The sequence below is a fragment of the Athene cunicularia genome (genome assembly GCF_003259725.1).
Source record: "Athene cunicularia isolate RWA chromosome 5 unlocalized genomic scaffold, athCun1 chr5_part1, whole genome shotgun sequence".
Lineage (NCBI taxonomy): Eukaryota > Metazoa > Chordata > Aves > Strigiformes > Strigidae > Athene > Athene cunicularia.
Genome location: NW_020799101.1, coordinates 4,430,284 through 4,448,557, shown reverse-complemented (window position 1 = coordinate 4,448,557; position 18,274 = coordinate 4,430,284). Strand labels below are relative to the sequence as shown.

Genomic DNA, 18,274 nt, shown 5'->3' with positions numbered 1-18,274 from the left:
GGCCGGGCACGGCGGGTGCCTGCGCCCAGTGTCCCTAGCCCCGGGGTGTCCCAGCAGCTCTGACCTTGCTCTGCCTTCTGAGGCTCTTCCGACGCTTCACCTTTTAATTTATTTTATTTTTCTTCTATCCCCCACACAGAAGCAGGGGAGAGGGAAGATGGCAGCCAGGCAGAAGCCGATGCGGTACGGCCACACCGAGGGCCACACGGACGTCTGCTTCGATGACACCGGGAGGTAACGGCCCCGTTCCTAGAGACCAGCGCGAAGTGCACCGGGGCAGGGAGGCGATGGCCCTTGTTCCTGGTCCCTTCCTTCCCCGGAGTGACTGTACCAGCCACTGCTCCCTCAGGGATTGGGGTGGATTTATGGCCTGGCTCTGTCTGGCAAATCCTTTGGGGTTGGCCTGTGGCAAGAACTGGCTCTAAGACATGTTTTGATGCTCTGAATTTTGAAGTGATTGACATAACTTTATTGCAACCTTATATATATATACACACATATATATAGTATGTGTGTGTGTATATATAAAGACTCTATACGCACTTTTGTAAGAGTGACTTCATAGAATCCAGCAGAAACCAGTGTAGTGTGGGAGTAGATATGTTCACATAAGCACTAAGAAAGTAAAAATATAGTTGAAGAAGACCAATATCGACTTGCTCTTGCTATCTTGTCATTCTTGAGCTGGTTCCTGAACGTATAAACTAAATATTTGCCGTTACCTTTTTATTGATTAAAAATAAGTGGTAAACCAGAAAATAAAACGCAAGGGGTAAGTCTTACATATCGAGTATAGTTTAAGTCCGTATTTTCTTATTCCTTTCTTTAGTTCATTAGCCTTGATACATAGACTGCTCTCAAGATTTAGTCTAATAACAATCCCTCAAAACCACAAAATGCCTTGTTTGCCATTACCATGCAAATGTTTAAAAAAGGATGCAGGCATCTGTGCCAGATACCACTGGTCCACTACTGCTGGACTCCCCAGCGTCAACATACTCAATATCAACACAGTGTTGCATTGCTGTCAAAGACTTTGCAGAACTAAGAAGCGTCACAGCTTCACCACTGGCTTTGTAGCATTTTGCTGTTTAATTAGAATTTTTTGGGACTGCAAACAACTTCAGAAAAAAAAAAAAAAGCAAGGCTTGATCATTGATTCACTATGTCTTTCATTAAAAATCCCATGCAAACTTCTGTGTATTTGCTCTGTGACTTCAGGTTATTGTTTACTGCATTAAAATTGTGAAAGCTAACTCCAGCAAACTTGAATTCCATGTTAACTATTTTTTTAAGGGTTCTGTAGGCCTGGAGCACATTAAGCTTCTTAAAGTTCAATCAAGTATGCGTTGACACTCTTAGTTTTGCCCTCAACTTTGTAATCAGCTGTAAGGTAAGTTTTCAGAGTCTTAGGAGGCAATTAAATGCTATGTTCTCAGAGAAGTCAGTGCTAATCAAGTAATTTGAAAAATTAGCAAGGTTCTGGAAAAAAAGGATTGACCTGTAATATCTAAGGGTCAGTTCAGCTGAGTGCCAGGCCTAGGTAGTTATCAGAGACTCAAGGGAATGTGTTATGCTACCAGACATGAGGTTTTTTCCCCTATATTTAATAAGTTACTTAGATATAATAACAACAGGTATCTGCTGTATCACACAGAATGTATTTGTGTTTCAAGTTAAAAAAACCTAACACTTTAGTAACGCTTTCCTTTTGGGATTGAAAGTTAGAGTGGCTGTCCTTTCTGTTCCTTAACGTTGACAAATCCTGTGTCTTTCCACAGCTGCATTGTAACTTGTGGTAGTGATGGAGATGTTAGGATTTGGGAAAACCTGGATGATGATGATCCAAAATCCATTAACGTGGGAGAAAAGGCCTATTCGTGTGCCCTAAAGGTACCGTGGTTAATAGAACTCCTTTAAATTGTGTCATGCTGGTGTTGATACATGACCATACAGGTGCTGGATTTTCAAGCTCAGGGATGCTGCTTGTGTGGGTGTCATTAAACATACACAGAGATAATATAGAAAAAGGCAAGAATAACACTGTATGTAGCACATTTCAGTCTGATGTATGTTAAATACGTAGATCTTTGTCTTCAGATTAATGTATGGAAAAAAAAAATTGAATGCTGTTTAATGAGTGGCAGGTATTTAAATTTGAGCACATGAATGTATTCTATCTTTATTTCTAAGTGAAAGTATTAAAGCAGTATTGAGAACACAATTTTCTGAAATACGTAGAAATGTAATTGATTAAATCTGCCTATAGACTTTTTGAATATTTTAACTAAATTAAGCATTTTCTATAAATTAAGAATACTTCTGACAATTAATTTTACCCCATGCAGGATTGTAGAGGAATTATTTCTTACATTAAACTTCTGTAATATTTTTTTCCTCCTCTTCTTTCACATTCACTTATATTCATTTCTGACTTTGATCTCCTTTCTGAGAAACAAACTCAGCAGCTTAAGCTAATTATGCAGTGAACTTTTTAGGCTGTTTCAGTGTTTTCTCACAATGTGAGTTGCAAAAAGTTTCCCAGCGTAAGATGCGATCATCAAGTATTAGAAGAGAGGGCCAAGAGGTTGTTTTATGTGAGCCTGTTTTAAGATCCAAGGAATTATAATCCGTATTAATCAAAAATTACTTCCACAAAATCAGTGTCTCGTAATGTTTTGGTAATATTTTTTTATAATTGGTTGATATTTTGGTCTCAAAATTGTTTAACCCAAGGATGCCTCTGACCCACTGTGCCCAAAGTCAGAAGACAACAGGATTCTTGCTCACATAAATTGTAAGAATTTGTGAGGGAGCAGTTCTGTAGTTGGACTAGCTGCCATTTGAAGCATAAGCTGCTCTGTTTGTTTTAATGTGAAGGCAGTTCCTCTTAATATATCTTTCAGTAGCTGTTATTTGTAATTAACAAGGCAAATAAGTTACCTATATCAATTTGTATAATAGGAAAGAATTCTTTTTACTATGCACATTCATGTATTTAGCTTGAGAATTCTCACAGTAGTTCCTTTATGTGCAATTATTCTTACGTTAGTAATAGAAGGTCTGAGATGTTGTTTGTGACAGTCGTAGAAAAAGAGAGGAATTCCAGAAGGCTACCTCAGTTCTTCAGATATTCTGTAGTGAACTTTGCAGTGATAAAAGAAAAAATTAAAATTGCTTGTCAACTATTTGTGATTTTTGGAGAGGAGTATGAAGAGGAAATAAATGAGTATTAACATATTTGTATTCTATTTTAAAAATTGTGATTTGAAGCCATATTGAGAACTGCTGCCTTAAGCGAAACCCGTCTCTTATGTCCCTTTTAACATACCTCATGTTTCTGTTCCTCAATACCTGTATAACCTATTTTCATCATTGATTTTTAGTATATGCTGCAGTTGGTTTTCATCACATTACTTATCTTTTCACAAATGAAGTGAGTTGTCTTGAATGAGTTCTCTTAGCAAATCAGTGGTAGAGCCAGATAGTGCTCAAATTATTAATGAATAGAGGAGGGAAAATCCTGGTTTTGACACCAGTACAAAAAAATCTGTGCTCTTAAATTTATTGTAAAGTGCTTTTAGTTTTGAGGGATTTTTAATTTTTAAACATTGAGATTAAGAATTCTTTGTGAGACTTATTTTTTTAAAAAAGATTTCCTGAAGTTTACTCTTCATTAATGAAACTGATCTGAGATGTTGATGTAATCTTGGTAATAAATCTCATCTCGTATTTACTTAGGCTATTTAGTACTGGCTGCTGCTTTGTTTATCTTCAGGATTTTTACTATAACTTTAGGCAACAAAAAAGAAAAGCAACACCCGAACCCCAAACAAAAAAACCTCAAGGAAGCAAGGCATTTCTTTATTCATATGTTTAAAAAACTTACTGCAACATAAACTGAGTAATATATTGTCACTTGAAGAAGATATATTACTTTTACAAGTATAGGATAATTATTTCTTTTGTTTTGTGCTTCTTGTAATCTGAATTAATTTTTAATAAACGTCTGCCTTCTGTTTTCTGAAAAGAACTAAGCTATAGTTCAGGAACTTCTCATCTTTCCCTGGTGGCGTTTAACTGAGAAGCTCAGTCTGAGGGTGCCCTCTCCTGATACTGCAGCATATTAATCTAAATAGGATGCAGGATTCTTCCTGTTCAGAGAACTTCCTTGCCTATGTAAGGGGAGTGAATTTTCTGTCCACCAGAAGAAGATTGGATAGTTCTCTTTGAAATTCTTTAGTGACTTTGAGTATTCATTATTTTAGTAAAGATGAGTTGGGAAGATCTTGATGCAGTAAATTGCTATAATGAATTTTAAGTCTGCTGAAGCAGCTGGAATTTCAGTATTAAATCTAGCTGTGTGTTTCTATAGGGCTGAAAGTAAGAAAGTGATTTTGCTAGTTTTTAATAGTTTGATTGAACAGACAAAGTAATAAAGTTACTATGCTTGTCTATATTTTTTTACGAAGAAATAAATGTTAAATAATATTTCTCCTACTACTGTTACTGACAGACCTCTTCTGGAACTACTAAAGTTAATCTACCCAAATATTAGACACATCAGAGCAATTTTTTTGGCTCTGTGGACATAAATGTGTTTTAGCTAACGAATTTTATGATGGATTTTGTTTTTAGAATGGAAGATTGATCACAGCAGTATCAAACAATACTGTTCAGATGCATACATTTCCTGAAGGAGCTCCAGATGGCATTCTTACTCGTTTCACCATGAATGCAAACCATGTCATCTTTAATAGTGATGGTACCAAAATTGCTGCTGGATCTAGGTAATCTGTGCATGATAAGGAAAAGCATTGCTATCGCTTAAAATCTGGTGACTTCCTCACATGCTGATTTTTACCAAAGAGATCATCAATCCACATACCTCCGAGGGTTTTAAAGTATTGCAAAATGCCTACTGGGGTGGAGAGGAAAAACGGAATGAAAAGGACTTTAGAAAACAATGCTCTGAGAGATACTTGATCCACCAAATTATTTTAAATGGAAATCTGGTGTTGTGAAATAATTCCTTTTCTTTAGGAGACTTGAGCGTTTTCAGCTTTCAGTCCTGTAATGCATAAGCATAAGCATTTGCCCATATGGATCTCATTGCAGCAGCAAGGATTTTGTTACTGTGTGCTAAAGATAATGTCCTGACTGTTCAGGATCGTGGTGCAGCAGATGTATATACACATGCAAAAGTTAGATGGGTTCTAATTTGTGCGAGAGCTTTGAGTCATTCTCTGGCATAAGTATCATCACCATTCTGCCAAATGATAACAGATGACAGTTGCAACTCTTGCCTGAGAAGAATTAAACGTGTAGTTTAGTTAATTTCTTAGGGCAGCACATTTGCTTTTACATAATATACACTAGTCCTTTAATAGAGTGGCAAAATAGACAGCAGGCAATTTTTTTTTTTTTTAATTTAAGGATCAGGTGAGTCTTAATTGGATTTGGCCAACTCTTTGGGCAGCTGTAGCTAACTCGGGATGTCTGCTTGCCTCTCCTGGAATACTGTACCTCACAGTAGAGATGGCAGGGTGCTGCATCTGCTCGCTAGCTCCTCGAAGTTTGAGTTGAACTAGAAAGAAGTGTGGATGAATATGCTGGACTATGAACTCTGGCAGCTGTGGAGCAGACACACCAACTCCACCAAAACTGGGAGGCTGGACAGCTGGGGGCAGTAACCACTCTAATCTCTAAATCTGACAGGGAATCATGAGTTTGGGCTCTTTGCCCGTGCTTGTTTCTGAGGGAACAGCTCTGCCCCGGGATCTGACTTTGATTAGAGAGATTAGGCAGACGGCAAACTCATTTCTGAAAGTTTTACAAAAACCCAGTACTTCTGCAGCCTGGCTAGGACTCTTGCATTACAAAAAAGAGCTCCTAAGACTGTGAGGCCACCCCTCGGTGAGGTCTTCTGTAACATAGTGAAAGAGAAGGTAATGGCCATGAAATGAAGGAATGCAACTAAGAATTGCTTTTAATTGTCCCAGATATCTCAATTTTCTACATGAAGTATGCAAACTTTGCTTTTATGCAAGTTTTTAACATCCAACTGGCTGCCAAAGTTCACATGAACTATTTGAAAAATAGTTGTGTGGCTTCTTAAATAAACAAAACACCCTGGAGTTGGGTTGACCTAGTGCTGAGGTATCTGGTGGAGTTGGGAACCGTCAGGGTGAGGTTCATGGTTGGACTGGAGGAGCTTCAGGGGCTTTTCCAACAGAAATGATTCTGTGAAAAAATATCCTATTGCCCTTTAAAGTTGTCTTGCATTGTTTAAGAGTGCTAACATAATTTTAGTTGTCTCACAATATAGCTTATAGACTTCCTTTTATGTCTGGTTAGTGTTAGATAGTTGACAATATCAGAGGTGGTGTTTCTGAATATAGTTAAAATAGCAAGTAACCCCATAGAATTAGGCCCTAAAATGAAATTTCTCTCTGAGGGTGTCATGGTGAAGTATGAGAGGGAGTCATACTGAAAGATCATCACAGGAGCTTTTTAGCTTAGAAGTTAGCATTGTTATTTTGAGTTAAACTGCAGTAATGTCTGTCATTTTGGAGGAGGGAATAAAGTTATAAAAAAATCTGTTAATGTATCTGATACACTAAGTGGTCTTAAAGATCCTGTTAAAAATGTCACAAAATAAACTACTTGCTTTATTTTTTTTTTTAAGAACGACATGACTAAATAATTATAGTAATGACCATTGATCCAGTTAACAAGAACAGATAGTTCTTAAGTCAGCTCTCTGGTATCTAAGCAGAGTTTTCATTAGGTCATACAGAATATTATATTAAACAGGTATATGGTCTGTGTGTACATAATACCCTCTTCAAAGAGCAACCATATTTTATGATCTTTGACATGAATAAAATATATTTTCTGGTAAAAATAGTCTGGCCTTGCTCCTACTGTAGTAAGCCTCAAGATTCTCATTTTTCCTTAGATCATACAGTGTTGAGAGCCATTACTTCCCCAAAAGATAGCGCCCAATTTTTATTGCCATAAATGCATAGTTTGTCATTGTTAATGTTAATACTTTTATGTCTGTGCCATTGTGATCTACAGTGACTTTATGGTCAAAGTTGTGGAGGTGACTGATAGCAGCAAGCAGAAAACATTCCGAGGACATGATGCTCCTGTTTTAAGCCTGTCTTTTGATCCCAGAGATGTTTACCTGGTAAAAACACTTTCTTGTTTACTTTCTACTTTGAGTCTCCTTTTCCCCGGGAAAGAAAATAAAAAAAAAAAAAAAAAAAAAAAAAAAAAAAAAAAAAGACTGTGAACATGAGACTACTTAATTTCAGCTGACCTTACGGATCATGGAGTGTGTCACAACTTGTTGCCTCCCAGGAGAGCTCAGTCTTTGCTTTACTGCTCAATTACTGTCTATGTTCTTCTGGAATTTAATGCTGATCTGATTTTAGAGGGGGAAAACATGGCTCACTAAAGAAATTTAATATTAATTTTGAGCCTCTTTTGCTAATAAGCAGCTCACTTGGAAGTATGAGGGTTTGTAATCACAGTAGCTTGGAGTTGAGTACAATCATCAAGATAACAGTATTAGTTTTAAGTCCTAAAATGGTTTAAACAAGGAGGTTTTCTTTTTAAAACTGCCTATATATTTTGCATCTGTAGCATTGGTTATAGGGATTTTTTTTTTCAGTTTTGTAGCATTGATTTCTCTATGTCTTTAATTTGTTTACAAAAATCTCTTACACAGGCATCAGCGAGCTGTGATGGGTCTGTCAGAGTATGGAAGATTGCAGATCAGGTAAAAGCCCTGCCTTTCAAAGTTAAGTGTTTCATAAGAAATCCAGGATTTCACAGACAACAAGAAGAGCTGAACTGAAGTAACTCTACTGGAATAGGATTTTCTTTTGGGGGAAGAAATCTAACTGCACTTTACAGAATACTTTTATCTACTTCTGGGAGAAATTCCAAAGCTTGATTATGAAGTGTTGCCTGGATAAATATGGACTGTTCTGCCTGTCTGTGGAATCCCTGATTTTGTCCGTTTGTCTTTCTTCACTGGCCAACATTGTGTATTTTGTCCTCAGCACGTTCAGAAATAATGTGTAAAGACAGCAATTGTCATCAGATGCCTTATGTCAGAATTCCAGCTGATTGCTTTTAGGGTTGGGGAAGGATTTTTATTCTAATAAATGGCTATCTACTTATATTTTGGTTTTATTTATTTTTACCAAGCTTCCTGTGAAATAATTAGTAATTTTCAGGACTGTAGACTGACTCGTGAAGGTGGAATAATGCTCTGAGATGCTACACAGTATCTTTTATAAGTGGTCTGGTTGGTTCGTCTTATTAGGAACACGATTACTCTGACCTGAGATAAGAAGAGAGACAGATTTCATGTTTTGCATGCCAGGATCACTGAGATGTCACCACAGGCATCAACATTTTTCTTTGACAGGGAACTTGGGACACAACACTGCTGCAGGGTCTCCTGCTCTCTGCCTATGGCACATGTTCTTAGTTTTCTAAGGACTTGAGGTTCAGCTCAGTGCATTTCAACCTTTTAGATTTGAATGAGTTTAAGGCTATTGACAAGGGGCTTGCGATTCCATTTTTTTGTTTGTTACAAGCTTCACAGCAATTTCTGAGAAGGACATAAATCACAGTTTGAAGAACATAATTTATTAGAAATACAGTCTTTGGGCTCAGCTTGGCAATATTTGGCTGAAATAGCTCAGGGTCTGTATGAATAGATTTAGTGAGAGAATTAGATTTAGCCTCTGCTCTTGGAACTCTAAGGAACTTTAAAAAGGGTTTCAAGTGAACGTTTTAATAAGACAATTTTGCATAGGTATGCGGGATTATTTTTGCTAAATGCCATTGACTGGAATAAGAATCCGTGTGGAATTATTCCTGTAAGTACAGCTGAAAAATGTAGCCCTGCACTGGTGAATTGCTACTTTTTTTAAAAACAAAAGCATACTTCTAATGTGAAATCTCGTGTTTCAGATTGACAGTGGGTGCCTTTTGGGGCAATTACACCAACAGTGTCCTAGGGTTGTGGCAGTATGATGTATGTATCTGTGCTGTAATTTAAGAATATAGTAATTTGTTCTTTATACTGCTGTGGTGAGATTCAGGCTGTCACCTTGGTGCAGCTGAAATGGGTTTGACAAATGCATTTTGGCCAGATTTCTCTATAACCTAAAAATATATGAGCTCATTTGTTCTGTACTTGATTAGAAACACTTGTTCTGTAATCTTATTTCTGTTACAAGTAGTTGTATTGTTATTAAAATAGTTTCAGGTCTATATTGGCAAGGTATTCTTTTCAGGTTCTTTTTTTTTAAGGCAGTACGTACCATTGTATTTGGATTAAGGAGATTATTTCAGTTACAAAAATGGCATAGATTTTTTCCTTTTAGGTTTTTTTCCCACACTTTCCCCTTTAAGAATTTGTACTATACAGTAGATTTTTCACAGAGTTAGAAACCTCATTTTTTTTAAATGTTTTGTTTTTAGATATGCACAACAAGCTGGCCGCTGCTGCAGAAATGTAATGATGTGATAAATGCTAAATCAATATGCAGACTTGGCTGGCAACCTGGCAGTGGGAAGGTAAGTGACATTGTTTTAGCCCCATCTTAATACTTCTTTTCTCTTTGGGAGTCCAACAGTAGAATTCAATCTGGGCAAGCCCAAATTGCAGCTCCTGGGACTAAGGAAAATATTTGGGGTGAAGATCACTTTTAGGAAAAATAAAAACCTGGAAATGGGTACTTGTTTAAGCTCCAGACTGTTTGGCAGTAGCCCAGCTGTCAGCCCAAAACAACACTAGACAGTCATGTTGTGCTGAATAGGAAGGAACATTGTACATGGGGGAAATCATCAAATTGCTCACAACAGACCATCAAAGGAGTTCAGTCTTTCTCTACTTTAAGTAAATCTTGCCCGATTGGTAATCTTGCTCTGTAAATATTTCCCTAGTGTGTTGTTCCCTTTTTTTTTTCACCTGAGGAACGAAGTTAATTCTGTTGTGATTAGAGGTTGTGCTGGTGCATGCTACAGGTCGAGTGCATTGCTGCAGTAGTACCATCTGTGGATCTCTAACCAAAATGGGTTGGGGACTTAGTACAGCTGCAGACGTGCCCGTAGCATATAAGCTAGAACATCTCTGCAGCATCTGATAATGCAGAGGGGAGAGGAGGAAGGAGCAGGTACATGTGAGCCTGTGTGAGAGGAGGCATGCCCTGCTGTGCTTGACGTAAAGGACGGGGAATTGAGCAAAAGTTGGCTGTTTGGAGAAAATGCTTTATAGCTTCTATTCTTGCCTGTGGTAATAGTGTGACATAATTTATTCACTCTTTCATTGACACTGCAGTACTTCTGAGTCTAAAGAGTATTTTCCAGTGTTTTCTCACAGATCTTACGCAAATAATCTTCCTTCCCTGACTTAGCCTTTGCGTCTCTCTCAACCTGTGTCCACTCTTCAAAATACCTGGCTGCTGTGATAGCGTTATGTATAACATTTCTGTGGAACAGGGAATGTCACCTGCAGTACAAACTGTTTCTGGTGTAGTTGGGAACTGTCAGTGTTAGGTTAATGGTTGGACTAGATGATCTTCAGGGTCTCTTCCAACCTTGATGGTTCTGTGATTCTGTAATATCTCTATTGCATAAGAACAAATACTTTTAATTTTTAGGCTAATTCTTCACACACACATAATGGAAATGTAAGTAGTCTTGCTTCTCTTGCAAAGCAAATTGTTAGAAGTCTTTTTAAAAAAAACCCAAACAAATCCTAAAAGAAATAGGCAGTAACATTTATATAGTTTTGTGAAAGATGAAACGAGCTATTTCAGGAATTGACTATTCAAATAAGATTTACTGAGAAATTGTAACCTGATCAAAAGAGGTTTGAGGAGGGAGGGAAAAGGAGAATGTAAGCCTTGTGCTCAGAGCATTGAAAATTATTTATATGTGTGTGTTAGCTGTTTCATAAGTAAGAACTTCTAATGTTATGGTGCAGCTGTCATTATCCTCAGTTTTCTGCCAGAAAGAAATGAAGACTAAAACAAAAACAGGCATGCTTGGCTATGTTGCATGTGGAAATCATTAAAGAACCTTGTAATTCCAGTTACTTCAGCTTTCTATACTTTCTCAGTTGGCATTGCTGGGATGCTAGAGAGCTGTTAAATACTGAGGCAGTCCCAGCTGCAATAGTTCTGAGTGAAGGAGCTATACGCTATTTGAATGTTCTGTTTGAAAGGTAACTTGTTCTAAATTGTCTGATTCTTGTTTCCTTTGAACAGTTGCTGGCAATTCCTGTAGATAAAGTTGTTAAACTATACAGAAGAGAAACCTGGGATAGTCAACTTGATCTATCTGATGCATTCATCATGAAGGTAGGAACATAAACCAGGTACTTGCTAAATCTTCCATAATTTAAATGTTATTCTGCTAGAAATTATCTTCTGGACGGTATCTCTTCCCCCCCACCCTCAGTAATGATTGCTCACATTTTCTATTTCATTTCTGATCCTGTTACTTGATGTTGGAAAACAAGGCAAGAGATACTAGATGAATGTCAAACATGTCTTTATATGGCTCTGGTTCCCCTCTTTCATTTATAGTAACCCACTAGATCTCTAAAGTCTACTGGTGAGTCACCAAGTGCAGCTGAAGAACATCTGTTTTCACAAGTTGCTCTAAATACATAGCTTTTCAGGGAAAATGTCAAGAGCATTATTTCTGTACAGAACAGAGACAGCAGTTATTCACTTTATATTTTATTAACCTGAAATTTAGCTACATAGTAGCCCCAACTGTGCCACCTTCTTTCTTTTGACCTCATTATATACTTGGAAACCTTTGGGTTAAAGAGGTACAATTCCCTACTTTTATTAAGGTATGGAACACAGAGTCTTGGATTTTAATTTATGGAACTGTATTTAGCTCAAGGTAGATAAAGCTGTTTAGTGCAGAGCTTAGAAAGTTACTATGCTTCTGTCTACATGTCTAGAATCGGGTTTTGTTCAGCCTCATGGCAGTGTTTAATGACAGAAGATGGATATTCTTGAAAATAAAGTGTGCTGTCTTTAAAGAACGATTCTTGCAGAGAACTACCTAAAGCCAGCTCTAGTACAGGAGGCTGGATATGATTTGCTAAAGATCATTATTATTATTTTTTATTCCAGAATGTCTGTTTTAAGCTTCAGAATATGAATGCTGTGCGTGCATTGGTAATACTTTTTTCTGTTTTTTTTTCCTTAGCCCTTGAATGTTGTGGCCTGGTCTCCTTGTGGGCAGTATCTGGCAGCTGGAAGTGTAGATGGGAATATAGTGGTGTGGAATATGGACACCCAGGAGTGCATAGAGAGGTATTCAGTCCTGTTCCATAAATCCCTAAATACATGGGGTTTTTTGAAATAGAGTTTTGTTGTCTTTTCTGTAAAACTTATTTGTGCAAAAATCTGGTGGTAGGTAGAAATGTGGCATTGTTTTGCCTTTCCCCACCATATCCAGTGTGCACAAAAGTATGTTCTGATTCATGTGATACTCTATTTTCCTTCTTGCACAGCTAGAAGGATCTGGAAACATTACATTCTTAGAAATAGAATAGGGAAGGGACACGAATGTGGATTTTGTTCGAATTCCATACTCTGTTTTTCTGTGTACGAATATATTTTATTACTTTTTAATAGTCGATTAAAGGATAATTTTGATGGAAACAAATTTTCCTCACATCCCAAACCCCAAAATCACAAGATCATTGGCAGTAAGATGTATTTTCTAAAGGGAGAGGGAAATAGATACATCAGCCAGCCTCACCTGCAGGCAAAAAAGGACAAATGACAAATTGCACTTTATCTTGGTTACTAAAAGCATCCCTCTTTCAAGGGGGAAAAAAAAAAAAAAAAAAAGAAAAATAAAGGTATGATTAAGTGAGATAGAGAAGAAAAAAAGGAATGATTTATCTGAATATTTTGGGTAAAAAACATGTTTAACACGTTTGTTACTGTAACAGCTATGTTAAGAATTAAAGACATGTAAATAATGGGAGGATTTTTTGTGAGAACAAAGGGTGGAAAAGACAGGATTAACTCATCAGTTTGGTACAAGAGAAACAACTGAATGTTCTTTTTATAATGATGCTTCAGGAATGTATGACTGCTGGGGAATTACTGTCTTTTCTACGTGTATCAGGAAGCCTGTGGTTTTAAGAACATGATTCTGTTTGATTTTTAAAGTTTAAATGATTTTCCCCATAGAAAAGGAAGACCTGCTGTATTTTTTTTTATAGTAGCTGTTTATTCTAAAGGTGACCTATTAATCATTTTATTATGTGTAACATCACTCTCTCATACTAATAAATGTTTCCACTTTTTACAATAACTCCTGGGGAGGTTTCTGCTTTGAGCAACTTACTAAAAATCCATTCTTTTTATATTCTTTTTAGAATGAAGCATGAGAAAAATTACTCAATTTGTGGACTGGCATGGCACCCCAAACATAGGCAGATCGCTTATACAGATACAGAAGGAAATCTAGGGTTGTTGGAAAATATTGGTGATGGAAAGAAACCAAATGACAAGGTGAGCAGTACCAATTATTTCTTAATGTGATTATTTAGGTTACCAAGTTATTGTGTGTTGAAAATTCCCTTGTGTGTTAATTCATTTCTTGAATTCTGTGTCCAATAGAAGTTTTAGGATAATTGTTAATGTGGTTTTAGGTTGCCAGTACAGTGACAAAGGACTACAATGATCTCTTTGATGGAGAAGACGACGACTATTTAGATGGAGATATGATTGAACCACAATCTTCCCCGAAGGCTGAAGCTAATGAAGATGATGCTGATGACCTTATGCCAACTTCAGGCCATCTGAGACGGGCAATAATTGATGATGATGACAACTCACTAGGTACAGAATGAATTAATTTTCCAGAGCTCTTTAGTGTTGTTATTGGGATGATCTCTTAGCATCCTCAGATATATTCTGCCTGATTTTTTCCAGAGAAATCTTGGCTTTTTTACTTATTTTGTCGTAATAATATGTGTAAGGTGTAAATTTTTTAAAAAACTTCTAGATATTGGGATGATAAAAGCCAATTCCAATCTTGAAAAGGAAGATGACGATGATGATCAGACTGGTGGCTGTCCAACTTTACCACCATCATCTACCCAACAGCCTTTTTATGATGGGCCAATGCCAACCCCCAAGCAAAAGCCCTTCCAGTCTGGCTCCACTCCTGCACATCTCATGCATCGTTTCATGGTAAACCTCGCTGCTATGTGGTTATGTAGATCTAGTTACTTTGTTAATATTGAATATTGTCCAGTTCTTGCTGTGTCTTAATCTAATCTTTTCCAAGATTTTTTTTTTAATACTTCACGGCGTGAAGCTAAATAGTGGAAAGTAGCTTTGTGTTAATGCAAAGTCTGATAATGTTATGCTTTACATTTGAGTTGCTTTTGATGTAAAAATAAATACTTGGCTTTAAGACAAAAGCAAGCTATACAGTTTGTACCTGTGCTATTGAATTCTAGAAAATCTTTTTCAAAATTCTTTATTTAGTCAGAACTTGTGATTCTTTTTGTGCTCTTAAGAGTTGTACATTATTCATCCACTATTTCTTCCTAACTGCAAGTTCTTTGCACTTAATTTTGTAAAGAGAAAGATGGCTCAGCAATGAGGATGAAACTAGTTTCTGCCTAATTCAGCTGTTTTAGAAACTACCAAGTCCTGACTACACAAGTCTTCAGTCTTCCTCCAGCCTCCCATCTACTGTTGTTTCAGATGAGAAAGTTATAGCAGGCTGGTTTAGGGCAGTGTGCTTGATTAATTGTGGTTTTCTTTTTTTTTTTTTTTTTTTTGGGGGGGTGTGTGTGTGTGTGTTCTTTTTAATAGGTATGGAATTCTGTTGGTATCATTCGCTGTTACAATGATGAGCAAGACAATGCTATAGATATAGAATTTCACGATACCTCCATACATCATGCAACGCACCTGCCAAACTCTCTGAATCACACGATGGCTGACCTCTCTACTGAAGCTATTTTACTAGCCTGTGAGAGTACAGAGGAACTTGCGAGGTAAGTCATGGCCTTGATCTGCAAAACACGTAGTATGGAATTACACTTAACTTGTTTTCACTATTTCGGCTTTCAATTTCAGGTTCTATCACTTTTTTGAGATGCTTGGCTTTTCGTCGTGTTTTTTATTTATAGGATCACTTTCAAGGAGGATTTTCACATCCACCCACTTGAAGACTTCAAGAATAATGAAAGATGTAATTTGTTTCCTGAGGACTTTTTTTACCGCTTTTTAAAAAAAAAAACCAACCAACCACCCTAGAAACTTCAGGCATTGCTAACAAAAGAAATTGTAAACATGAACAATAGTCTTTCAGTCTGCTCAGATTAAGGATAAATCATAAGGGCTATACTATTTCTTTTCACACTGTTACTAAGGAGACATGTTTGGAGATACCCAAAGAATTAAAAGTGTGAAGAACACGTTTATAAAAACCATAGAAAGATTTAAGCAACTGGGCCAACTAGACTCTGTTCTTGCATTCAATAACAATAGCAACAATGTTTTATTGATGGTTTCTGTGAAAATATCTTGAAGAACTTTCTTATTTTCACACATACAGAATTGTGATAAGATGAGAATCATCCTTTACCTTTAAAAGTATTGTTTGTGTGTACTGGTTGTCTGACTGAAAATTTCAATTTCTTTTCTCAAGGGAAGTGTGTAATCTCTCAAAAGCTGTGGTGGCTATGAATTGGTCACAGATGGTTTTCAATTATTAAGATAGCAGAACTGAATGAAGTTCCTGAATTTTTTTTTTTCCCTTTGAAAGATAGCATGATATGATAGACTGGTGATGACGGCTGATATTCAGGGGTACCGAGCACCTTCAGTTCTTATTAATGTTAATTAAGCAGGGCACTTACCTGTTTCCATCTAAAAAAAAAAAAAATCTCCCCTCAGACCTTTAAGCTGTCTCTGCTTCAGGCTTTAGAGGCTCTAGATTTAGAGTGCTGAAGGCCAAGCTGGCTCTTCACTTCTTGAATACTAAGAGTAGCACCTTTGCAAATAACCACTTGTAATTTGTAGTTCCTTTCTGTGACCCTCACAGATTCCAGGTCTCTGATAAAAATGATATAGTGGTGTATTTCACATTTTTACTTCATGTTGAGATATTTGACTTTTTTTTTTTTTGGTCTCTCTTTTAGCAAGCTCCACTGCATTCATTTCAGTTCATGGGATGCAAACAAGGAGTGGACGGTAGATATGCCAGAGGATGAAGACGTTGAGGCTATCTGTCTGGGTCAAGGCTGGGCTGCTTGTGCCACTAGTGCTTTGCTAGTTCGTGTGTTTACAGTTGGAGGAGTTCAGAAAGAGATTTTCAGTCTCCCAGGTCCAGTGGTGTCTATGGCAGGACATGGAGAACAGTTGATGATTACTTATCACAGAGGTAGTTTTCTCCCTTCTGTCTTTTTTTCAGCTGGTGTTATATTTTCAATCCTCAGCTATTACTAGCACTAATTAATTTGTACATAATCACCAGAAGTGGTTTATTCTTCTTTTCTTCTTGATGATGTTTTTACTGTCACAACCCACAGATCTTCGACAGATCTTTGTCAGAAGACAGCAAAGTCTGCATTTTATATTGGGATGCCTAGATTAACCTGTGGGGAAGGGGAGAAGTTTATAACAGCGACATTAATAGATTAAACTTGAGTTTCAGAAAGGCCAGAATGAATTACTATGGGAAATTAAGGAAGTAGTTATTATGCATGCTTTGTATGGCCTAATTAACAAATAATTGCTTGTCTGACAGTGGTATTCATGGATAACTCTGCATTAGATTTAGGTTTTGATTCAAAACTTAGATTTAGCCAAGAGACAAGACAATTCTTTTGTTTTCTAATGTAGTCATTGAACGACTTCTTCCTAGGTACCGGGTTTGATGGAGACCAGTGCCTTGGAGTACAGCTGATGGAGCTAGGAAAAACAAAAAAACAGATTTTGCATGGAGACCCTCTTTCTCTTACAAAGAAATCCTATTTGATGTGGGTTGGATTCTCTGCAGAAGGTATGAAATATCTGTGTGAGTGACGTTCAGAAATCTCCACACTACTGGGGGAAGTTTGTAGGAGAGTTTGGCTGATTTACTGCCCTTTTAGTAAGAGTGATCTTGGGACCTTGACTTTTTTCCTTCAATCTCCTCAGCACTAAACAAAATTCCATTTTTCTATTCTTTAAATGTATTTATCAGAAATCTTTAATATCTTTCCACACACTTAAATATTTTATCAGAGCTTGTTTTCCCAACTGGTTGCCCTGCTCTGCAAAAAGAAATAAATTACATTAGTACACCATAATAGGTGTGTTCAACTACCTCGGCAAAAGTCCACCCCAAAAAGTTGGTATCTTGGGAGGAGTTTTTATGATAACTAGAAAAAGTAATTGTAAAATAGTTAATTTTCTTTGGGAATCTACCCAAGCAGTATGAATTTGATGTCTTCATAGAATGTTTTAAATTTGAACGTGTCAGTTGACTAGCAGTACTGTCGACTGTCAGAAGGTGGCGCATCTTTCTAAGGAAAATAGTTTTTTTTCCAGCTATGTTGCACTGTTTGGATGAGAGGATGTTGTGTTTTGAGATATGTAAGTCATCGTTTCCCAGCAGTATCCGCCAGCTCAACCTTTGTAATTAGTTGCCTGTCAGAATAATTGTTTTAATTTGTAACAAACAGGTACCCCTTGTTATGTGGATTCTGAGGGAATTGTGCGGATGTTGAACCGAGGACTTGGGAATACTTGGATTCCAGTGTGTAACATGAGAGAGCATTGCAAAGGAAAATCTGATCATTATTGGGTAGTTGGCATCCATGAAAATCCCCAGCAGCTCAGGTCAGGTATTTCACAAGGAAGTGCTTTGTTTGTCTTTGTTTTAAATTACAGAGCACTTCTTACTGTGAGAAACTGGAACCAACTTCAACTAAAATGTGTGACTAATAAATATACACAGTAAATGATCTAGTTCATAAAGGTAATTCTACATGGATGTTTCATTACTAAACTGGTTTGAAATAAACCCATTAGAGTTTTGTAATTTGTTAGTGAAAAATTGTGGCTTTTGGCCTTGGCTAAGAGGCATGTGCACTTTATTATGAAATTGCCCATCTCTGATGCAGACACATTCATAATGCTGCATTTTGCTAGAGAAACCTAATAAGTTATGGTTGCTGTTAAGAATCTGCTTCTGC

At 37.0% G+C, this 18,274-nt stretch overlaps 2 protein-coding genes across 2 annotated transcripts in view; one reads left to right on the top strand and one right to left on the bottom strand.

The window, feature by feature from the left end:
- Positions 1–83, bottom strand: part of SOCS4 (suppressor of cytokine signaling 4) — an 8,164-nt gene extending 8,081 nt beyond the window's left edge. Inside the window, exon 1 of the mRNA XM_026849684.1 lies at positions 65–83. The gene's annotated coding sequence lies outside the window, so the exon portion shown is untranslated. The remainder of the gene's footprint in view (positions 1–64) is intronic.
- A 34-nt stretch (positions 84–117) lies between these two features.
- The window catches only part of WDHD1 (WD repeat and HMG-box DNA binding protein 1), a 29,383-nt gene continuing 11,226 nt past the window's right edge, over positions 118–18,274 (top strand). Inside the window, exons 1-15 of the mRNA XM_026849683.1 lie at positions 118–234; positions 1,782–1,893; positions 4,639–4,790; positions 7,084–7,195; positions 7,739–7,789; positions 9,511–9,606; positions 11,301–11,393; positions 12,262–12,368; positions 13,448–13,583; positions 13,724–13,913; positions 14,080–14,267; positions 14,901–15,085; positions 16,235–16,476; positions 16,960–17,097; positions 17,762–17,918. Coding sequence (XP_026705484.1) covers positions 158–234; positions 1,782–1,893; positions 4,639–4,790; positions 7,084–7,195; positions 7,739–7,789; positions 9,511–9,606; positions 11,301–11,393; positions 12,262–12,368; positions 13,448–13,583; positions 13,724–13,913; positions 14,080–14,267; positions 14,901–15,085; positions 16,235–16,476; positions 16,960–17,097; positions 17,762–17,918 — 2,036 coding nt within the window. The 5' untranslated portion in view covers positions 118–157. The remainder of the gene's footprint in view (positions 235–1,781; positions 1,894–4,638; positions 4,791–7,083; positions 7,196–7,738; positions 7,790–9,510; positions 9,607–11,300; positions 11,394–12,261; positions 12,369–13,447; positions 13,584–13,723; positions 13,914–14,079; positions 14,268–14,900; positions 15,086–16,234; positions 16,477–16,959; positions 17,098–17,761; positions 17,919–18,274) is intronic.